Source organism: Amblyomma americanum, chromosome 4 (genome assembly GCF_052857255.1).
Source record: "Amblyomma americanum isolate KBUSLIRL-KWMA chromosome 4, ASM5285725v1, whole genome shotgun sequence".
In the NCBI taxonomy this organism is placed as follows: domain Eukaryota; kingdom Metazoa; phylum Arthropoda; class Arachnida; order Ixodida; family Ixodidae; genus Amblyomma; species Amblyomma americanum.
In genome coordinates this window covers 125514020-125538057 of record NC_135500.1, presented here as the reverse complement: position 1 = coordinate 125538057, position 24038 = coordinate 125514020, and the positions used below count along the sequence as shown (strand labels likewise).

At 45.1% G+C, this 24038-nt stretch overlaps 2 protein-coding genes across 3 annotated transcripts in view; both read right to left on the bottom strand.

The window, feature by feature from the left end:
• LOC144129807 (uncharacterized) overlaps positions 1 to 24038 on the bottom strand; it is a 76291-nt gene that overhangs the window by 46508 nt on the left and 5745 nt on the right. Inside the window, exons 3-6 of the mRNA XM_077663876.1 lie at positions 22681 to 22932; positions 21129 to 21322; positions 18671 to 18781; positions 16595 to 16764 (exon numbers count right to left, since the gene is read on the bottom strand). Of these exons, the coding sequence (XP_077520002.1) occupies positions 16595 to 16764; positions 18671 to 18781; positions 21129 to 21322; positions 22681 to 22932 (727 nt within the window). The remainder of the gene's footprint in view (positions 1 to 16594; positions 16765 to 18670; positions 18782 to 21128; positions 21323 to 22680; positions 22933 to 24038) is intronic.
• Positions 3836 to 14872, bottom strand: LOC144128318 (alpha-tocopherol transfer protein-like). Of its 2 annotated transcripts, XM_077661639.1 has the most exons (6): positions 14318 to 14852; positions 12025 to 12169; positions 10391 to 10633; positions 7981 to 8174; positions 5324 to 5434; positions 3836 to 4072 (listed from the first exon to the last, which is right to left on the bottom strand). In XM_077661639.1, exons 1-6 carry the CDS (start codon positions 14336 to 14338, stop codon positions 3896 to 3898), a joined length of 891 nt encoding a protein of 296 aa, XP_077517765.1. In that variant the 5' UTR covers positions 14339 to 14852; the 3' UTR covers positions 3836 to 3895. The 2 variants fall into 2 exon arrangements, with proteins under 2 accessions (XP_077517765.1, XP_077517766.1); XM_077661640.1 differs by lacking the exon at positions 5324 to 5434 and having other exon boundaries at positions 14318 to 14872.

Genomic DNA, 24038 nt, shown 5'->3' with positions numbered 1-24038 from the left:
ACGACCGAATATCGGTCTTCGTGCGCGGTTGCGGGAAGTCTCGCACAGCGGCCACCTTTATTTCAGAGGGGCGGCGACGACCCTGTCCAATCACGTGACCGAGGTAGACAACCTCGGCCTGTGCTAATTGGCACTTGGGAGCCTTGACTGTCAAGCCCGCTTCGCGCAGGCGGGTTAGCACTGCCCGCAAGTGTGCCATATGCTCAGACCAGGATGCGGAGAATATCGCTACGTCGTCTAAATACGGTAAAGCGAATTCTTCCTGTCCCCGCAACACTTTGTCCATGAGGCTTGAAAAGCAGTATGGCGCGTTCTTCAAACCAAAACTCAAAACTTTAGGACGGAATGTTCCCATTGGTGAAATGAACGCCGCATACCTACTAGCCTCTTCTGTAAGTGGAACCTGCCAATAACCCCTGACAAGATCTAGGGTGGAAATAAACTGAGCGCTACTAACTTTCTCAAGGCGCTCCTCGATGTTAGGGATCGGATAAATTTGATCCTTAGTGATGGAATTAAGCCTGCGGTAGTCGACGCAAGGACGAGGTTCCTTGCCCGGTACCTCAACTAAAATCAAAGGGGAAGCATAATCACTCTCACCCGCCTCAATAACACCGAGCTGTAGCATTTTCTTTACCTCAGCCTCCATAATATCGCGCTGGCGGGATGACACCCGGTACGCCTTGGATCGTACTGGCTCTGGGGAGGTAAGTTCTATATCATGAGTAAGGACAGAAGTCCTACCAGGCCTCTCAGAGAACTGACCTTGAAACTCTTGTAAGAGTTGGTGTAGTTCGGTTTTCTGCTCAGGCGACAGCGGTGCTTTAATGATTAAGTCACTAATGACCTGATCAGTGTCTTCCCTGTTCGTCACTGAGCCTAGTCCCGGAAGCTCGACCGGAAGCTCTTCTAACTTTCCCGTGTCGGGCATTTCCTCTCCAGTACCTGGTGCCTTCAACGCTACAGGCTCAATTTTATTCAGTTCGGACGTGCTCTGAATATCAGCTTGCTGCGCCTCCGACCCTTTCTCATTGTTCGACAACGTCGGCCCCGCAACTACCACCTTTGCAGCGAGCTCCCGAACTCTCGATCTGGTTAAGGCCTGAACGCTAGCCTCACCAAACAAAAGCCCCTTCTCGCGCAGGAGGTGATCGGACCTGTTCGAAAATAGGTACGGGTACTGGGGGGGCAGCATAGATGACACTACGGCCTCCGTCTCAAGTGCTCCGAAAGGTCCTTCAATAAGCACTTTTGCTACGGGCAGACACACGCTATGAGCTTCCACGGCTTGCTTGATCCATGCGCACTCGCCCGTGAACATATCGGGTTCTACCTAAGAGGGGTGAACTACATCCATTGTAGCTGTGGAATCACGAAGCACTCGGCACTCTTTCCCGTTCACGAGGAAGTCTCGCATGTAAGGCTCGAGAAGCTTCATGTTCTCGTCAGTGCTACATAATGACAAACACACGACTTCTCTTTTTGTTTCTGGACACTGCGCCGAAAAGTGACCCGGCTTCTGGCACGTATAACACACGCGCGCTTGCCTCCTCTCGAACCGCTTTCTGTGTTCGGCTTCGGCTGCCGCCGTCTCCTTATGTTCGGTCGGACTGCTTTCACTCGCATCCGCACTACGTGTGCCCCCCTTGCTCTCATGGGTGTGAACTTCGGCCTCTCAGACTTGGAGCCAAATTCACCCTTTTGACCGTCCTTAGCTCCGCGAGCCCGACGCGTCACAAACTCCTCGGCTAGCTCGGCGGCTTTAGCCACTGTACTAACGTCTGGCCTATCCAAGACCCAGTACCGCACGTTCTCAGGTAACCGACTATAAAACTGTTCCAGCCCGAAACACTGCAGAATTTTCTCGTGGTCACCAAACGCTTTCTCTTCTTTGAGCCACTCCTGCATGTTTGACATAAGCCTGTAGGCAAACTCTGTATATGACTCACTTCTGCCTTTTTCATTTTCCCGAAACTTCCGACGGAACGCCTCCACTGACAGCCTGTACTTTTTTAGCAGACTCGATTTCACTTGGTCGAAATCCTCTGCCTCCTCTCTCTTCAAGCGAGCGACTACGTCGGCCGCCTCGCCGGGTAACAAAGTGAGCAAGCGCTGTGGCCACGTTTCCCGAGAGAACCCCTGCTTCTCGCACGTTCGCTCAAAGTTAACCAGGAACAAACCAATGTCCTCTCCAAGCTTAAACGGCCGCATCAGGTCAGTCATTTTGAACGATACCCGTTCTCCTGCACCGTGTGCCTGACTTCCATTACGAGCGCGTTCCATCTCTACCTCGAGACGCTTCATTTCCAAAGCGCGCTCTTCTTTCTCTTTATCTTTTTGTTCTTTACGTTCGCGCTCGTCTTTCTCTTTTTGCTCTTTACGCTCGCGCTCCTCTTTTTGCTCTTTACGTTCGCGCGCGTCTTTCTCTTTTTTGCTCCCTCTCCTCAATGGTCTCAAGGCATTCCGACAGCTCGTCATCCTCAGCCTCCAACTCAAGAATAGCCCTTAGCAGTTCTGGTTTTCTGAGTTTGTCTGAGACATCCAGACCCAACTCTCTTGCAAGCTCCAGCAATTTCGGTTTGCGCAACGACTTCAAATCCATGGCTGCTCCGAATGCTGCTTTCTCTACTGCCTACTATTGTCTTGCCGCAAACTAACCCGGCAGCAACGACAACACAATTACCAGCTCTGTTTCTGACACTAACAAAAGCCTGGCAAAACTCAGAAGAAGAAAGTCCCGCACTCACCAAACCTCGCAGCCAAGAATTCAGCGCAGTCGTTCCGCTGCAGGCAACCAGTCATCACACAGGGCTTGTTGCACTGCTACCGGATGGTCGTTGTGCTGCTCAGCATACAGTTGACCGCATATCTTCGCTGCTGGCCTCCGTTGTCGGGATCCCACCGCTGGCAACCAGTTGTTGCAAAAGGGTTGCAAGCCCCAAGGGTAGCGTTGGCCTGGCGGCCTGGGGCAAAGCTGGAAACATCCGAAGGTCCCGGCAAAGGATGAGTCGACTGGCAACAGAACAACTTGTTTATTCTGGCATCGCAAAAGAGCAGCCGGTCAGGGCGACCACGTTACTCGCAGGAAGAAATCGAAGTCTCTCCTTGGCGTCCGGGGCAGCTCCCTTTATACCCACGGAGTCGAGGGCAAGAAGGAACGGCTTGGGAAGAGGCGTCCGATACGGCGACGCTTGAACATGTCCAGACGTGACGGGCGCGTCCGCCGGGCCGGCGCCGGTCAGACCTCCTCGCCTCCCAGTTGGGGAGCTCCTCTCCCCGGCTGCCGCGCTTTGACAAGCGTGGGCACCAACATGCACACACACACACACGCACGCACAACGACAAGTGGCACTGAAACCTGCCTGGACGCGCTTGGCGGGAGGCGTTGCGGCAGCGATGAACGGGCCCAAAATGACCGCCACTTTGAACGAAGCCGTGGCGTCCGTTGCATCCGCGCCGGCTATACCGCGCGTCGTAGGCGAGACGTAACAATGCCTAGGAGGATCACATAGGGAATTGCAAGGAAAAGAAAGGCATGACCCATACAAAAATGTCCTATGGCCGGCTATAGAATTTTGGCCCAAATAGCTATAGACATTTCCTATTTCTGTCTATAGCTGTCTATACAGGCTGATATATTTTTCTATAGAGAGCTAAAGACAATTGAATGGTTCCAAAGCTATAGCTTTAGTGGCATAGATTTTTCAATAGCTGGCAATAAGCACCTTTATAGGTGCTTATAGACGTTCATAAAAGGTCATAGACGGACATAGTTTTTTCCATAGACGCCCATAGGACTTTTTTGTATGGGGAGGTTCAGAAGCAGAGTGTGATATAACCTCCCTGCTTTTGATTATCCTCTTCCTCCTCCTAGATTGATGTCACCATGTTCAGTTCACTTCGTTGGGTAACCGCACTGAAGCATTGTTTCAAAATAATCCGTCTTGCTGTGGAAAAACTTCTCCTGTGCGTCGAAGTCATAATCTTCTTGCGTTCCGCCAAACTCCTTCAATATTAATTCAGGTGGAACAACTTCGTGAAGCTCTGAAATGTCGCCAGCCAGAAAGTGCACCTGAAAATAATAATTACACGTGCGTCAGTTGAGGCGATAATAAAATACACGGATCTCATGTCTTATGCAAAAACGTCCCTCATTACTCACGTAAGCAATTGTGCTGCTTAAGCTATTACCAAAGAGAAAGGAAAGCTGAATCAAAACTGATGTAAGACAGTTATTTTCTCGGCTAGATGGTGCCCATATAGTAAACTGGTCTTTTTACGAAAGCTGCCTCTCAGTTGCGTCTAGCCGCACAGAAATTGAGCGAATGGCCCCCGTCATGGCATTGAAACTGCCGCCTATTGATTGTGGCCAACTCTTTTACAAAAAAAAAAAAATACGCTGGGTATCAAACATGCTACGGAGCTCTGTTCTTTTCACTTATTTGAGCAACCAGCGAATGAACCATTCGGTCACAGCATCCATCATAAGGTCGGTATACATATTAGACCATTAAGACCTTAAGCTGTATCTGGTACCATCATCTTCAGAAAAATAACCGTTAGAAAAGCTTTCTGTTTGCTAGGGAATGCTTCGCGCCCATATCCCTTGAAACCCAAGCACACCTAATTTGTAACCCTCAGAATATACAAATATCTCGACAAGGCTTTTACTGCGGTTTCCTTGTATTCTTAGTAATGTACTCGTACAACAATTTTGCGATGTCCAAAACTACGCCGCCATTCCTTTAACACTACGTTTTGGAGGCAGAATACCTCAAGTGGGCGCAGGCATTCGACGATGTGATTTGAATGCTGAAATAATTTTACAGGCTATTTCTTTCCTGAAAATCAAAGAACTTTGCTTGAATACTTAGTTTTCAAGTTGAGCTTGCCCTACTAGGAAAGAGCGAGCTTTGCGTGATAAAAATAAGAACACTTGTTGGTAGGGGTGCCAGAAAGTCATATAGTGTTTGAAGGAAAATCTGTTCTTTTTTAGCGTTACAACCATATGATTAGAGTATATCCATAAGGCTCATTATTGTGGCTCGTGAAATTAGCCTTGCAGAAATAAGGCTCTGCCTGTGTAACGTCTCTCATACCGCGCCGAAATCTACTTTCACAGCAAGGCCATCTTGACATATAAGTAGGCGGCCTTTTCTCTTTGGTTTGATATGGCTTTAAATTAATGCAGAGGTTTATGCCGAGTGCCTTCATCACTAAGCTTTTGTGGCTCTATTATTTGATCTGCCTTCGACGTTCAAGATGATCACTCCTATATCTCGCCATGTTTCGCCGTGACCACGCGCAGTATTAATTATCTCACCCTGTTCAGCAGTTTCGCAGAGAGGAATGGCTTTATAAGCGCGTGGACAATTTTGTATACAGGTGGTGTGTTGACATAGCAGATTGCTTTTATACGCGTAGGTAGGGAGTCCTGAAAAAAAGAAGAGACAGATTAAAACAGCTTTCCTCAGTATCCCTCACGAAAGTAACGAAAGCCTTCCGAATGCATCTACTCTACAACTCTGGCCACCTGTCGATCACACAGCGTTCATTTGCCGATGTCGATGATTGCTTCAGCTTACATTAAGGAAAAACAAGAAAAAGTGCGGATATTGAAGTATTTCAGCCACAGTGCTTTGAGATAAAGCCTTAAAATGGACTGCAGGACGGGCATCTATAGCGATGAAAATTGGCTCTTGAGGAAATAAAATAGCGCAGTAATTGTCTCACGTCTCGGTGGACACCAGTGATGGCCTAAAGGAAATAGACTAAATGGAACTTGTCTTCGAGCTTTTATCTTTATGCGCTCGCACTTTCCTGAAAACACTCATAACACGACTTTCCTTTCCTCCTAACAAATTAGTTTTCCTGTTGTCATACCGGAGCCCTGCCAGCGATCATAGTATTCAAAACCTTTTTTGTTGCCACCTTTAAGTTTTATGAGTGCTGCTATCAGCTTGCTATTCTGATATGCTGCAGCTTAAATGACGTCATACTTTACTGCGCTTGCTTCTAGACCAGCTGACGTTTAGGACATATGTGAATGGAGACGAAAGTAAATAAAAGACGTTTTACTGCTGTAATTGATTCCCGCCAGTTAACCGTCATAAGTCACGTGGGCTCTCAGCACTGAGCTGAGCAGGGAATGCTTCACTGTTTGGTGAGCGCACAGCGCTACTGGCCATTATGCGTACTCTCTTCTGACGTCACAGCCTAGGGAAACCCGAACCGAAGCTCTCTGCCGAAAACAGCTAAAATTCACTATATATAAAGCGTAGTGGAGAATATTGCCTGCTGCAGTTCTTTCTTTGTCAAAGCCGTAATCAGAAGAAAACGACGCAGAGGAAGAAGGATCGGCCTTCGCTTTGTGACGCACAATGTGAAGATAATTTGATCATTTAACTTTACAGCATAAAAACTTCCGCTTAACATTTTTAACCAATCTTCAATGCTTGCCTAACCCGAAGAGAATGACATGTTAATTACAGGGCAAGTTTCTAGAGAGCCAGCGCGCGGCTACAGTGCACATCAGGGGATCAACGCAAGCGGAGCATATTTCAGAGTAAAATTCTTGTTGGAAGAGATTAGGTTGGTGAACTGTATTTTTCATGCGCAGCATTGTGAGGAATACTGTGGGCGACCAAAAGCAACATAATGTGTATTTTTTGCAGATACAGGCAGTCTGCAGTCTGCAGAACAGTCTGCAGGGACAAAATACCCTGATATTTATTTCAGATTTCAGTTTTAATTATTCGAAAAAGAAAGCTTGTGTGATGAGAAATGTGCTGCTAGTGGTTACCTCTGCTGGCTAAGACTCAAGACTCAGCTGGAGCTGGTTGCAGCTTCTGCTGTTGCTGTGGGTAAAATATTACTTTAGGCAACGTAAGAAGCAGCGACGTGGCCGTTCTCTCACACGACTGCGCGTTCTCGCCCTACACAAATATTCTCCCATCACATATAACGCTACGCATGGCGTCACGTGACCAAACAAGACAAGGTGATGCTCGTCAGTGGTGAAATGTCCCCCAAACAGCTATCCATGTTAGAGAGAGGTTGGTCAGATGGTTCTTGATTATCACAAAGTGAACAAGGGAAGGAAAGCGTCAGGGATGACGCTATTTAAACCCCGCCAATGACGAACGCTTTGCCCAGACGAAGACAAGTCCGTTTGCCGAAACGTCGGCACACCCTGAGGTTTTCCCTCCCATGTTCATTCTGTGATTACGAAAACAGCTATGGCTGTTATTAAAAAAAAGTCCACTGATACCCATTCGCGCGCCACGAAGTGAGGTGTCCTGAACCAGCAGCTCATAAGTGAAATGTACTCCTCACGAAGCCCCTTTTATATTTTTGGCTGGTTCTTTTTGCGTATGAAACAAAAAAGAATTGTATTTGGTATCATATTAAAGAATTGCTGTGCAAGGTACTTCTCAGGGTGACCTTCAACTTCTGTTTGGAGTTTTGTCATAAATTTAAAGGCTCAGAAGATAGTTAGTAGAGCCCCGCTAATTCGTTAATAGAGCAAGAAAAAAGACAGCCAGCATCGCCTACTGTGCTCAACAAAAACGACAGCCGACAGGAATTTAAGCGCGTGATATGGGCGGTGGCTTTGGCTTATGCACTGTGCGGAACAATGTAACGGCTACTGTTTTCGATATCTCATGCTGTCATGTCGTTAAGAGATGACACACCTAACTCACATCGGGTTCGGCCTTCTGTCTTGTTACTTCTCCGTTCGATTTATTTAAGGCCCACTCGCACAAAAACCCTGCACTGTACAAACCAATAAGTAAGGTTGGCTCTCTAATTGCTTAGCAATTAGAACAAAAAAAGGAAAACTTAAAAATATTTAGCGAATTTTTCACAAGAGAAATTCATCGTCGTGCTAAGTAAAAGAAGAGGTCAATGATTAAAATGCATTTAAAATAACAAAATATTATGACGAGAACTGCAGAAGCCACTAGGACCACTACTTACCTGTGCAATGGTGGCGACTCTTCGCACGAATCTCGGAGTCATATGGATCAGCTGGTGGAAGCCGAATCCTTCAAGATCTATGATGGCCACAAAACCGTGTACTTGGGTCTCTTCTTCGCGGAGGTTGGATTCTACAGCTACCGCTGTGCACCTCATAAGGTCACCTATTGTGCAGATGTCAGTATTCCATTTACCTTCGACAAAAAGAAATAATGATTCACTCTATTTTTTAAAGGGCAGTTGGCAAAAAATACAGGCCCACAAGGATCAACAGGAACGCTCGGAAATCCATACAGAATGTCTAGAGCCGTATTCAACAGCCTGTTCCTGACCAAATGATCTTGATGTTGGAACCGCTTGCTGCTTAATGTGAATGAGTAGCGTCACATGGTTGCGCTACTTATTAATTCACACTTTGGGGAGCTCATTTTTAAAAACAGAAAGCAAATGCCCTTAGAGGGTTGGAATTTTCCTCAGGGTGATATAAAACTGTCGCGAAACACGTAAGAATACTTAATAAAAACAAAATTAGCTGTTGAATTCTGCAATCCCTGATGATTAAGTGTGATTTGCCCTGTGATCCTTAGACCTCTCTAATACTGTGTATCCAGCTGTTGAGTGCATGAAGCCGCGACATTTCAGGCGAAATAAATCACATGGAAGCGTAAAGCATGCGCCGACCTAATTCAACATTGAGATGACGGCGCGCTTTCTAGAAAAGTTTACGACGTTCGAAAACCAAGCTATTTTGGAGGCGAAACGCATGTTGGCAGTGCATCTTGGCGAACTCAATTTTGTCTGTTGGGGAAAGAACGAAAACGTTTAAAGTGACAATAAAGGGAAACACTAATTCAGGCTAGGTACGTGATAGATTGCTGTTTGAATGCGGCGAATTTAATTTTTTAGTCGTGTTCACATCAAGCTCTATTTTTTAGTGAGCAAGCACTGTTGAAACTGTTCAAACGTGCGAGAGCAGCACGACCAACTTTGCTGGGATACAAAACTGCGAAGTTTAATTCGCTTCCAACGGTTCCTCGCAGCCTGTGTGAAACCACCGTCAGAGAATCCCCTGAAGCGCAAGCTGTCAGAAGTTTACGCGATAGGATTTTCTGGTCGGCGGGTCAAGCGGTTTCAGTCTCATATTGGCCATTGTCATCGGCGCTCTCTAAAATTTGAAAATGTCCGTGTTTTTTTCCTATCATGTGTTCTGAAGGTTAAACGTGTCGCTTACGAAGGAATAATGTTAAAAAAAAAGATTAGAAAACAAAACAAACGCGATGAGACTGTCATTAACCACTGCCGTAGTGCAATGTCGCAATCTGTGCGTTTCTTGCTGCGTTTTCGCTGTCCAAATATGGCGTCTCTGGTGACTCTATCGCGCCGATGATTCTTCGTCAAAAAAATCGCTTGGAATTCTTGGAGTCGCGCAGAACTGTTAACCGGGGCTTTATTTGGTATTTACTGAGTAACAGAGTGAGTGCTGTCAGTTACGTTCAAGAAGTTCCCGGAGGGTAGCCTACTCGAACTCTTTTCTTTTATTTTTTCCCCTTAGCGCAGCTTTAAATGCGGGTTTCTGTACAGGCAGGCGGTGACCATTTAAATAGGCATCATAAATCTATACTAATTGGTGGTTACGATATGTTCAGAAGTCTTTTGCAAGTGTCTGGACAAGGAAGTCGTCTAGTTATGAAGCAATATTAGGAAACAGATGCATAATTAATTCTCTGATATTCCATCTGGTTGAATCCTAATTGTTTGCCAACTGTGGAGCGCGAATTTTGTGCATACTTTATTGAAAGACAAGTTCAATTGTGGCAATGTTCAGCATAAAACTTCTCGCCTACGTAAAGTTGAGACTTGCAAATATACGAGCAGAAACAAATTGACGGAAAGCATCCAAGCACCGTAATACTTTTTTAGCGCTCCAGGACCTTGCGGGACTGTTTGCTCTAATAGAATAGCTCCTATGCTCAGCGATTCCCTTCCACAAAATGCCAGGCATTAACTCAATTGGCGCATTGGAGAAAGTGACGCGGGTGTATCGCAGTACACTTCGCCGGAAAGCATTATTAAGCTTTGAGCCATCAGCTGATATTTAGGAGATAAAATTAAGCCATAATTGAAACACAAAAATAACGAGGAATGAAGTGAACGAAAGGAAGCAAGGAAGAGAAGAGAGAGAAGGAAGAAGGAAAGGAATAAACGAGAGAAGGACATGCTTTATCTATAATACCAGCGTCAAGCATCAAAAGGCAAAGGCGGCGTTCTGCGACCACAGTACAAGATATTGTGCCCGGATGCTGTACGTCACACGCGTTATATTATAATTTCATTTGTATATGCTGCCTGCATTGTCTGTGCGGCGCAGCCTTTCGACAGAGTTGCCAAAGGCGAAATAAAGGTCACTCACCTAGCCGAAGGTACCCTACAGCTCTTCCACGTGCATGTCTGCCGAACATGATGATTCCGTGATCGTTGAAGAAGGTTTTGTAGGGGATATTCTGCGGTGTCAGGTTATCGTAATACTCTGGCATGTCCCTTCGTACGCGGAGGTACTTTCTCGTAGTCTTGAAGGCGTCCTCCACCCGGTACTTCTTCGCTCGAAGGAACATGACCAGGACATCATCCGGCGGGATTCGGAGGTCCTCCTCTCCTGTAAGCATAGAGAGATCATCATGGCTAAGGGTTGGGTGGCGCGGAATGACCGTGGCGACGAGTGCGACAGGCTCGATAACACGTGTTTAATAACTACGATGAACATCAACGCGCAGCTTAGTCGTAAATGTAAAGCACAGTCTGTGTTTTACGGATGGTTGTGTGCGGGATTTTATCGGGGTAAATGGCTTCAACATCCTACTATGTCGTACACGAAAAAGGCCGCGTTTAGTTGCTTTTAGGTGGGCTTGGGCCATAAGAGAGATGTAGGCCTAGTGGTGGATTGTACCATCTGTATGGCAGATAGGAGTCTGGCACTCATTGGGGTGGAGGCTGGTGTTGTCACTGTCACCATCATCATCATAGCAATCGTTGTTATTTCTTTTCTGGGTGGAGAGCAAAAGTTCTTGGGATTTTCTTTACGCCGACAGTCGCGCTATGCAATTGTCAAGAAATTGGCTGATATGATGGAAAGTTACACAGAAGAATTCACAGTCTCTTCTACGTTACTCGGGGAGGCAAATTGGCTGCAATACTTTTGCAGCATTGCACGCCTTCACCCCATGTGCACTAATTTGACGGCCACATATGTTTGACATGACCCCACGCTCTGGTCGAGACTGAGTGGCATTCTCTCTGTCCGGAAAGAGAGAGGCGGAGGTTTTGTCATCTACATATGACTACGTCAATGCTGTCCACGTATTTATTCTATTGAAAGTCTTCTCGTAGGCTCCCCCGCAATTGCAGCCCCCGCCAGTGCAAAGCATAGTGAGGGGTCTCAGCACAAAGAAACACGGTACAAAATGACATTGTCTGAAATCCACCTTAACTCCTTCCTGCACCAGACACAAAGATGGAATCTTATTAATTAATTGCGCTAATATAGAGGACTAATGAGCTCCAAAGCTCCATTGCAGCATTAAAAAAGTCAGTTTTCACATAAATTTAATAACACACCTGTCAAGACCTTACCGAAATTGGTGACGCGCGTCTTTACTTATTCTTTTTCCGGGACAAAGAAGTGAGAAGAAAAACAGCAATTTGCATTTCTGCTGTAAGAGGTATGATGTCCCGAAGTTTCGTGCGGGCTATAATAGACAGCGCAGTGAAAAGCTCTGGATTAAATTTGACCCCTTGAGGTTCAACACCGTGCACCGACATCGCGCAGCACACGAGCGTTAACGCACTTTGTCCGCAAGGAAATGTTGCGGCTGGTTCCTTAAGAAGATATGGGAGGCTGGGGCGCAAAGTGAGCCACACACCGTCGCCCAGGAACAAACCAATCTTGAACATTGAAGTTTTGACGAATGATTTCAACGTTGCAGTGAAGGTGTACTGCGTTTCTTCTGGTGCTGTTTGTAAAAAGTTTTTAACTAGCAGCTAGTTTACCTTGGAGAAGCTGCCGGAGCTGCTCCAGGGACTTCTGCTTTACCTCCGGAGTCTCTCCAAGTTCTCGCCTAGCGGTGGTTTCGAGGTCTTCTTTGGTGCTTATGTCCTCCAGGTCATCTCGGCTGAACGCGTGCTGAATAGAAAACTAGGACGAGAAGTTATCATTGTAAACTCTGAGGCGTTTCTCGCTACCTTCCCTTCGTAACAGTTGCCTGCTTACAAGGCACACATCTGCAATGGTTTATCACCTCTTTTATCCCTGCAGCCAACTGTGCTTGCTCTGCGGCTAGTCAAGGAGAATGGCGTGCTCTTCAAAGCAGCTAAAGCGGATGGATGTTATGTTGGTCATTTGATGTCGCACGCATGTGTTTGTTTGCTGGCAACGAAGTCAAAAGACTTTCTGAAAAGTGAATATGACAATTTTTGTACAAAGAAAAAAAACTGAAATTGCGCATGAAGAAAGAAGAACGAATTCCGTGAGCCTTAAAACGTGTACTTAATTAGTACTGCTAGTGCCGTTCTACGTGTAACCGAGATAAAGTTCAACGACTGGCGGGAAATAAACACCCCATATATATAGCACAGCGTGACAGTGTTGTTGCGCATATATTTTGCTCTGGTGAGTGACTTTTTTTTTTTTCGAGCTTGTATCCCGCTCGTAATCAGACAAGACTGCTTGCAGCGCGGACGGCATTGCGGTTAAGGACAACACCTTTGTTTTCAGTTTCGCTACTGCTAGCCTCGTCTGATGAAGGTTGTGATGGCTGGAGGTCCCCTTTTTCGCAGCAAAAGTGTTCCTCAAAGCCGATATGTAAATTCCTCCTGTTTGATGCTCTAGCAACAGTGAATTATATGCGAACCTTCCAAGAAGAGTATTACGATATTCAAACTCCCTAAACTGCTTTAGGTCGCTTTCGCGTGCTCATGAGTCAAAGTTTTTGTTCATATTTGGTGCTGTGTAAATGTTTGACAGTAAACTACATTGAACCTGCTAGAGATTTTTTCGTCATTTTCCGCTAATAGTTGCGATGGCCTTTATAGTCAATGTGAAAAACGCCCGTTTTTCCCCTCTTCCATCTCCCTCCATCACTTGAAGAAAGCACACATTTCAAGCTCATAAAATACCTCGTGCATATGCATTGCAAGAAAGCTCATCCTAGAGGGCAGTCATGATACTGTCGTGTAGGAAACAGGCTCGTGTCATACACGGATGGCGGTGGGTTGAAGAATCGGCGCTGCCAGGAACTGTGCATTTCTTGTTTGATGTCTACGAGCAGATATGGTGCGGTGATCGTGTTTTTCAAGAGAAAAAAAAAAGCCATCATGGCGTCGCCTCAAGTCGACTTAGCCGCTGGCGCTTCTTTGTAGGGCATTTAACCGCGTCTTCGGAAGCGGACAAGGTAGTTAGGGAAAAATCTGTGTATGTTATATTTGTTGTGGTCAGCTGATTCTGTCGTGAGTGCAACTGAAAATATCGGACATACTGCCGAGATGAAAAAGTCAAAAAGGGCTATGGGAGAATAAATGTCATTTCGATTTTGGTATTATTTTGAGCAAAGGGCAAGCATATCGTTCCTGACCACCGTCTTTTGATGTCACAGATAACGGCTGGTGTCAATTGAGTGAGAGCACGATATGAGGAATCCAATGGCAAGTGTGCATTGAAGTGTTGTCCTGAATTTTATGCCTCTGATGATGCGTTTGATGAAGCGCATAATGATTAATTTTGCTTCACATGACGGAGTTAGATAAGCTGTAACAAGGATACTACATTAGAGTTTGTGAATGAAGTATGAAAATGCCTGTAGGGGTACGAACACAGCATTTACAGGGCAATTTCGAGCCGCTTAATATACAGACGTCAAACCAACCCACATGGAATGAAGCGTCTTTCAGGAACGGATAACCGCTGAAAGAGTATGTTCAGGTGTTGTTTCTTCATATGGCTATTTATTGTTTTCCGCCTTCGTTTCCATTTTATAGAGAACAAGAGCCTGCGAAAGGCTTATTCTCGAATCTCCATTAAAAGAACGGTAATCGCTAGAACGCTAAACCTTGCGTGACGAAAGCGGTAAGGCTTAATATAGCACCAACGGGCAACACTAACGCACCGCAGAAAATCAGCACTGGCAAGAAGACAAGGCATTCGAACCATTACAAAGGGCTTGCCTTTACCTTCAGCTAAGTTTGTAGCTGCCTTTCTATGGACATTATATTAAAACTACTTAAAACACTACGAGGAAAATTCCCCGCAGCGAACGAGGAAAGAGGATGGTTTATGCTGGGGACTTACCTGTCCTTTTCCGTGCCACATGTCTAGAAGACCAGTCACGCGACCTTTAACACTACAGCGCACTACGTAGCGGTTTCCTAAACGATGGCGCCAGCGAAGAACTGTAGAAGCACCCGCTAGTTATTCTCCGGCTTGACAAGAAAAACAATGCTTGTCACCACCAGTGCTAACGAGCAAGGATGCCAACGCTGGGCCGCACGTTGTGTGCATATTTAGCTCAGCTCGACCGAGCCGATAGCTTGCGAAGGGCGTTTCACTCGCGCCACACGACCGTGCGATAAACCGACGCTCAGCCACTCGTTGCCCTCTCCGCCATGTAACCGGCTGAGTTCAAGGCCTGTTTGTGTCGATGGCGCACAGTGTTATCCGCGATACGGACTTCAGATGTTTCCTCAAGAAAACCGGCCTGAAGTTAAGCTTTATTTTTTTAATTCGTTGCGAATTTCGCCTCTCTCCCTTTCATGAATTACATCTCCGTGTTACATCAGGCTTTGACGGCAACATAACTTCCAATAATAATAATTGGTTTTGGGGGAAAGCAAATGGCGCAGTATCTGTCTCATATATCGGCGGACACCTGAACCGCGCCGTAAGGGAAGGGATAAAGGAGGGAGTGAAAGAAGAAAGGAAGGAAGAGGTGCCGTAGTGGGAGGGCTCCGGAATAATTTCGATTACCTGGGGATCTTTGTTCCAACTTCTTGACCACCATCTTTTGAAGTCACAAATAACACAACTTCCAGGAAATATCTTTTCAATGCATCTAGTAAACATTGTTTTTTCGTGCTAGTGCAGCGGCCGCTTGCAACTATACAAGGAGTATTCCAAATGTTTGGCCTCCCACTTTTTAATAGTAATTGTTTAGCCATGAAATGGAATGACGCATCCTTTGAAACAAATTGGCCTGTTTTCTAGGGGCACATGCCTGTTCCACATATCCACTCAACATCAGGGACATACTTCTTCCGTCTTATAGAAGAATGAAAACGGCGGTTTCCGGCATCAGCGGTGAACTGCAGTAGTGAGCTGTTCGTCCAACGCGAAGCTCTGGCCTTTACGATGTTTGTAAATATTGTAAAAACTGCATCTGTCTAATGGCGTGAGGCCAGGTCTGTAAGGTGAATGAGGAAACACTGCTTCGTGCACTGAGGCCTATAATGAAAAAAAAAGATCTAGAACCGATAGTGTAAGCGAACCGCTGCTGCTGGGAACAATGTTGAAGAAATAATGTACTGGTGAGAAACATGTTCCTAACTTCGATTTGATTGTAAAATTTGTCAATTCTGTCGGTAATAAAAAAATGGGACATCTCAGGGGGAAAATCTTATGTCCCTCCTAGTATTGGATATTAACTTCACCTGTGGGAATAAGGAAATTTTATGATTGCGCGTAGCTCCGTGTTTTGTAAGCCCATCCACGAGCCGTGGAGACATAAGAAAAATTCTTTCAAGATACTGAAGGCAGAAATGAATTTATTGAGCAATCGCTGCACTACATGATTCAGAATAAGCTGAACTCGAAAAACGAGAAGCTAAGTCAACTTACTATGAGTGACGTCATGGCCAAGGAATTCTCTGACCTTCGCTTACTACCCGAGTTTTCAAGATGTCACACCGCCTCACCCTTGTCAATTCTTTAAAATCTAGGAAAAAAAGCTACATATTTAACTAGCTGTAGAATGAAGCAAGCCATTTGGTTTAGACAGTAGCCATATTGCCGCTTCCCATATGTGAGGTCTGTACAAGTCAGAAGAGCATGACTTCTACATGTCCAACGTAATAAGACGTATTATTTCCGGCTTATTTATGCTCTCATCTGTGTACTCTAAACGCTGTGATCAGTTAATTTTCACAATTAGGAATACTATATACCATTACATCGATATCTGCTATGTTTTTCGTGTTTTGCAATCACTCAAAGTATTTAATTTTTGTTCTCAAAATTAAGAGTATGAAATGTTGGAACCCAGTCCTGCTGAACAAACGAAATTTATGTAGTTGAATAACACTATTTGCTGGGCTAGTTGGTTGCGATGCATATGTATCAACAGCGCAAACACACTGTACTGTACTACTTTCTTTACTACTACTATCTGTACTATCTTCTTCTTCCTGTTTTGTGTTCCGCTGCTGATGCATATGAAATTTATGTGAAATGGCCTTAGTATTCCTCAGTGAGAGCGTTTGCGCTGTGAAGAGTTTCTGGAACGAAGGCCGTCATGCAATCCTTCTGTACACAAGTTATTGATGCCATTGCGATCTCTCAGGAACGCAATTTCACTCCTTTGCGTATCCGCAACGGCACAAGCCCTCAAAGTAATCGCTGTTGCTGTACACAAACTCCTCATGACGGTCGTGATCGAACTTTTGCACACCGCCAAACTCCTCTGGCACTAGGTCGGGAGGGCAGTTTTTCCAGAACTCTGAAACGTCGCCACTGACGAAGTGGATCTGCAAAAAGGAAATCGAAGTAGACAGCGGTGATATACAGCTCCTCTCTCTAGAGGATCCACAATAGATGTGAAAGGCTGGCACGATATTTGCGAAAGTCATCTGGATTACCCATACTCTTTCGGAGGCCATGCGTGTCAGTTTAGAACTGCATTGCGACCGCTATGCCTTGTACAACAACGTTCATTAATGGCTCATACTGACGCATTTTCGACAACGCTGAAGCACGAACACTATGAACATGGTAATTTTGGGACGTACTCTTCCAGTCGTTCAAAGCGGACAGCAAAATATTGCCACGAATAGTGCTACCACGGTGCAAGAATTGTTTCACCACGTGCAATCCGGGTGCCGCACGTGAAAAGTGGCCGACAAGTAATGTATGCAATAAAGGGGACTATCAACCATGAAATTTTCGTTTCATAGAACCTTTAGTAGCAGCCATACAAAATGTGCTTCGCAACAGAGAGCACAAGTGTACTGCTCTTCTCAGAGCATCCCGGGTGTCGCGTTCGATACGAAAGAAACATGTCACTTTGTCACGCGGACACACAACAAGGAGAAAGCTAAGCACAACGTTAAGAACAAAATTAGGTCGGTGTTATAGCTGCTATTCTGCCGCTAACACAACAAAACTCTTGGAGAGCCGCTATGCACTTCATATTGAACAAAATGGCAAGAGGAGTAGCTCTCTTGAGAGGTAATCCCCATGATTCCTGCGTTTATAGCACTTCCATTGGCAGCCAATGGCGCATTAGGTTTTTGCCTCGATTCATGTGTCCTAATTAAATAAATTAAGCGGCAATATTTCACTATCTTTAAGACTATTGACTGATTAACGCGTTTAAAAGTCCGCTATAGACCGCGAGATAGCACACCGTTTTGAGTAGAACATTGAGATGCATCACATTCGTGCAGCGAGAGAGTGTCACATTCACGAGGTTTCCGCCTGAAAACAGCGGTACTGCAATGTGTTTTCTTCACTGAAGGGCGCCGCTATTACGAACTTTGACTCGCAGAGCGCCATGCGCGTGAAATTTGTATCCACTGAAAAATCAGCCGTTATGCATTGTTATTGCAGTTGCTGTCACGTGCTACCAGTTGTGAAGGCCACAGTAATTGCAAGGAAAATTAGAATCACCGCATCGTGACAATATTTTCGTTTGCGAGCCCATTCTGCTTCAAAAAAAAAAAGAAAGAACGAAGCGATCAACTGTCGGGTAAATTTTCTGCGTTGACGCAAATCCGGCGAATTAAGATATAACTAGCCCTGTAAAACCGAGCTTCGTACCTTTTGATTTCGCACCGTGAAAAACATGCTAACAGTGGACCGGAATAATAAAACCCTGAATTCTGCAATGAAATTGTCCACTACACATGCACATGTCTTTTTAGAGGCTGCTTTTAATCCCTAGGATACACGGGGAAAGAAGGCAGCATAAATACCCCGGAATCTCTCTGAAATAGTTTTACACGTCGCTGTGACGCATTTTCTAAACGTACAGCTTCCATGAACAAGTGATGCAACTGAGAAACTTAAACAGTATACTTCTATGTTCGCTTGAACACACTTCCGGTGCGTTGCTCTGAGTCACTGCAATTGAATTACGACGACCAAGACAGAAACATAATCGCACCACTGCGCCTGTCTGCAGGCCATGCAGGGCGCAACTTAATAAACTAGACATCTGAAGCAGTAAATGTTGAGAGCTTCAGCACGCTTCCCCTGGTTCCTCAAGTAATACTACCGGAAAACTAAGTTACACGCTCATCTTTTGATAGAACGTCTTGGGTGCGCAAGCTGTCAGGTCTTCTTGCTGTGAGCAATTGCAACTGTAAATTGATTTTTGGTTACACAATACAGGTCACGGAGCACGGAGAATGAAAGAAAAAATAATAGATTTACCCTTCTGAGAATCTTGCTTCTCAAGAACGGCTTCAGCGCCGCAAAAATCCCCTCGAACACCGACGGGTGGTTTATAATGTAGACGGCCTTTATCCGTACTGGCCAGCAGTCCTGAAAGTGTTAACCAGCAACGAGAGAAACGTCAACGAAGCTCGCAACGCTACAGACGTAGATGTGCACACAGCGGTGCCTAGCAGAACTAGGCAAGGCCTTAAATGACGGATTACAGAAACATGCGGAAGCACCAACAAGTGTGCTTCTGTCGCCTTCCTGCTAAGCGTGCAGCACTTCAAAAATGATTCGGTGTATGTGCGCGCTACGTTATCTCTAACCAAACTACGCAGCTGTTGTGCGTATCTTCCAAAGTTACACACTTATTCAGAATGTGGCTTTAACAGCTTCCCTTCTCTCTGCTATCTCGAAACATTTGTATACATGTAACAACCTGTTCTGTAGAGCGTTGTTGAGTAAATACATTCTTGGCAAGTCGCATTCAAGTCATGGTGAGTTGCTCGATGGCCGTTAGTCTACCAACCGGGTAGCAGTTGATGTACATGCGATGCCGACCCAGGCACTTGCGAGCGCGTTGACGGACCTGTTGACATAACAATCTCGGTGCCGCTCGTACCACCAAGCAGCATGTTTGGCATTTCTTGCACACGAAACGGCAAACAGTTGCGTGTTATCTTCTTGAAGGCTGTGGTTATCGAAAAGTTAACTGGTACCGAACATAACTGAGATAATAGGCTATAGAGAGCTCTTGCGGCTATTCCAGAAGTATGCGTGCAGATATCTCGCAGGTATTGTGTCTTAATGTGCGGGCCGGGATCTCATTCAGCGGGTTTGAGTGGTAGGAAATTATTTTTCTCTGTTTTTCACCGGGATCGTTGAGGCTGGCTGCTGTCGTTGTTATGGGGGCGCCTCGCAAAGAGTAGATGCTGTAACCAATAGCAACCATCAATGGACGAGATGTGTATTAGCCTGCTGTCGAACGGGAAGACCATGTGAACCTCTTTAGAACGAGTAAATTATCATCAGAATAAGGGATCGTTTCAGAGATGCGCCCATAATGTCACGTCTTGATATGTGCTGGTCTAAACTTGCTGGCAGATTCATTACATTATGAGCTGTCCTCCGATAACGCTTACGAATACTAAGGGGCACGTCTACTACGATTAAATTCATCTATCACCCTAGCCACGCAACCAATTTAAACAAGTTAGGTATCTTTTCGATTTTTTCTACTAAGCTCGGAAAGAGTTAAGAGACTGCTATGTGACATTAGTTGTTTCGTTCATACAAACAAGCAAATAAAACACTTGAACTGGAAATACCATAACAATGAAACATCACACTGTACGTAATGTCGTTTTTTTAATATTTTTAGTCTTAGTCTACTCTTTTTGTGTACCCATTTTGTGTTTGTGAGGAAAACCAGTAATATATTCACTTTGATTAATATACGGACCCCGCTTACAACTCCAGTGCTGATTTGGGGGGTGCCTTGTTTATGGAAAAATTAAGTTAAATGCACAGAATTACAGTACGACTTTTTTGATTAGGATCCTGAATGCAATGTAACCTCGTTTCTTTTTTGTTTTTACTGTGTTCCTTGACGGGTTTCTCTATGTCCACCGAAATGTAGTCTTTACGCGCTAGATTACCAGAAAATATTCCTATTGACGCCGAATGTATTGTATGACGATAAGAATATGCATGTGCGTAAACACTGCCCAATAACATAGATAGGGAAACTATTAAAGATGCGCAGAAAGATGATAACAAGCTGTGCAGTAACACTTCCATTCGCACTGAATATGCACTGGAAGATACCGCCTCCGTGCATTAAAAACACAATACAATACAGTTCCTTTCACTAGTGTTTCATATACATGTATGCTGGACAGCCTAAGCACATAAGGCCTGTTGACTGACCTTGCGACAGGTGGATGCACCATTAGCTACAAATGCCCAACGATAAGCACCGCAACGATAGAAAGCCGGACAGATTGAATCCAAAAGGAAAAAAAACAACAAGCAAGCCATTCAAAAACATAGAAAAACTACTGTTCATGGCAATTATGTGGGTCTGTTTTTAATCTCAACAGACTTTAATTTGCTATGCGGGTGACCACATGAACCCTTCTGACAGTGAAAGGGGTATATTCTTTAAATTGCTGGGCACTACTGAAGCGGCTCGTTTTCACTAAGGGGCACTGGTGACAATTATTTAACTTCCAAATAACATTTGCATGCTCTTACTGAAGAGCAGAAAAAGCTAGCTCCACGTTTAAGGCGCCTTTGTAGCACATTTAGGAAATACCTCCTCATTCATTGTAGTTCAGAAGCGGACTGGCCTGGCAATGTACTTTGTAATAATGCGCAACCGAATTCTTCGGATAGTAGGCTACTTGCAAAGGTAAACCTCCAGACTAGACAACGAGAGCTGTTTTCTCACCTGCGCTATGTGAGCGATTTTCATCATGAAAGACGGTGATAAGTGCGTCACGTGATGAAAGTTGAGGCCCTTCAAGTCCACGATTCCCGTCACACCCTTTACTTGAACGTAATATTGGCGGTTCCAGCTGCCACACACCAAAAGCGCCGCTCTAGCGAAGTCAGTCAGGGAGCATACATCGGAGTTCCAGGCACCTAGGAGCACACAAGATTTTCATATATCTTTCTGGATTTTTTGGATTGTAAAACTTTATTTGTCCAACTGATGTAGGGAAGGCTTTAAGGCTTCCAAACTAGACGACGGCCAGGAGTCCTTGGACCCTAGCGGCGGTTCCGGCCAGTCGGACGGTCTTCAGTTGAATCTCCGGATCGGAGCTGAGTAATAAGGTCTCCCATTGTTCTAAAGGCTTTATGCTTCCCTCAGAGGGAGCCTGTGGGCATTCTCACAGAATGTGATTAAGATCAGCCCTGGCTTTACATAGCTTTACATAGCAAATCATCATGCAAGCAAGGGAGAGAATAGCTGAGCACCTCGTGTCTGTAACTAGAAAAAAATGTGAGCACGAATAACTAGTACCAGTGTGACCTTGCCTTGTACCGTCGTGCAGTATCCAATATAGCGTATAAGTATTCGGCTTCTACAAAAAGGAGGCTTATCTTGCACCACGTCCGTCACGTGCCGAGGATATCAACTTGCCACACAAACATTGTGTGTGTACCATTAGTGCATTCCAGTAAGCTTTGTACTGTTTAAATGCAGTTGATATCGGGGCTGCGATTCCATAACAGTGACTATTTAAATAGTCACTGCTGTTTGAAAAGCAGCTTGGGGTAGGCCTCCAACTATAATCACCCCAGACGAAGCATTTCGGTGTGAAGTGGGCGCAGGCACGCTTCACTTTAAGTAGTTCAAGCCGAATTCACACCAAAATGCTTCGCCCGCGGGATTGATGGTCCGAGGTCTGCCCCAAGTTGCTGCAGACATACTTTTAACCGATGCATAGCGTCGGTCAAGGCGCTTCAGGGCTTCTGGCCTTAACTCGCCTGCATAAATTAAAGACCTGTGCCTGAAATGCCAAATGATGTGCTGCGATTTTTCGATTTCACTCGTTACCTCTGCAATGACTATGAAATATTTCATAGTTTAATTGGCCAACTATGGAAAGAATGTTGAGACCAGCGAAATGAATACCGAAGGAATCTTGCAGGCATTCGCTCCCGGAAGGATCATATACGTTCTTATTTGTGCGTTACTGCCTTCTTGATAATTAGAGGAGCGGCAATTAGTTTCTTTAATACTTTGTGCACTAGTCTCCGCGTATCCAAAGAGCAGGAAATAGAGAATGAATAATCTAGTGACATGATGACTAAAAGTAGTCCTTTGATAATGATAGTTTTACATTTTATGGATTGTTAGGCAGATAAGATGCTAATGTGTACGCTCGTTGAAACCTGATCCGGACAGAAATGAATTGCAGGTCATATTAATTGATGACAAGTCCATTCATTATAATTTTTTTCCTGCCCCAACAAAAGTATAGCACTTCACTCACCTAGCCTCATCATCGCCGTGATCCTGCCAAATGCGTCAGGTGTGGGCGATATCAAGAAAAGTGCGTTGTCCCGGCAAATCGTCTTCAACGATACATTCGCTGGGATGAGGTCTCTGAAGAACTCTGGTGTATCTCGCTGCGTACGGAAGAATTTCTTGATCATATGGAAGGTTTCTTCAACTCTATATTTCTTGGTGCGAAGAAACATCAATAGAAAGTCGTCTCCGGGAGGTATCTTGAGGCATTGTTCTCCTATAGAAATATCCGGCAGTGAAACAACAGACAAAAATGAATTAGAAATTATAACTCGTGGCATTAAATGCAAGATATGGTCTCTGTTTTTAACTATGGTGCACCCTTGGGAAAGGGAGAGCTTTTAAAACATGCAGCCAAGTTACTTGTACCGTGGCCTCCAACAGTTGTCTACCGTTGAAATGCGCCAAGCATGCTGCCAACGCGAGTCTGTCCCACTTATGCATTTTACTGTCCGCAAGGACGTAATGCACAAAATCATGGATGTCGGAACAAGTATTACTCTTAGAGGCCACACGTCCAACTACCGCCACGTGAATGACACGTCTAATCTTAGTCTACGTACAAAACTTGCATTTTTCCAGTGAACGCTGCCCGGAATGCCGAAATCATTCTGGTATACTTCGTTTATTGGCTGCTGTTGCGAATGCGTGTTCAAGTCCAGAACCTAGATGTCATACAGCGCTTGAAGCCGGGAAAGAAACACATGAGGTCCCGTCTCAAAAACGAAAGGAGTGTTCGTGCAGAACCGTTGAGTGCGCTTTTGGTTCTCCATTAGAGTCTCGCGGTCTAACTCAACATCACGGCTTGTTTTTCCTGAGTGTAGCTCAGCGATGTCTTCATCCAAATACTGAAAAGAACATAGTCGCACTACGCGTTCTAATCTGCAGCGCTGTTATTCAGTCACAAAATACACAAATCATTTCAGGACACGCTTCACCACTATAGTGAATGGCTTCCCGGATTGCCGCAAGCTCAGCGGCGGTTAATGTCGCTGTTTGCTATATACTACAGCGACAAACGATGAAGTGATCGAGAATGATAACAGCCGCTACGTAGAAACGTGCAAGTAGGTTGTCTGCTCTGAAAAAATAAACACCAAAGTGTAGTAGTACAGCTCCTTGAACTACGTATTGGGTATTGCCGATTTTTTTCAGGATTCCCGCAATAAATGGACGTACAATGTGTTACTGCTTTATTGCGCCGGGCGACGGGCTCATGCATGACGCACCAACCACGAAACAATTGAGAATACATTTTCTACGATTATTTTGTACACGGTGGAGACCAGGCTAATGTATTTTACTCGACAGAGCAGCGGGGCG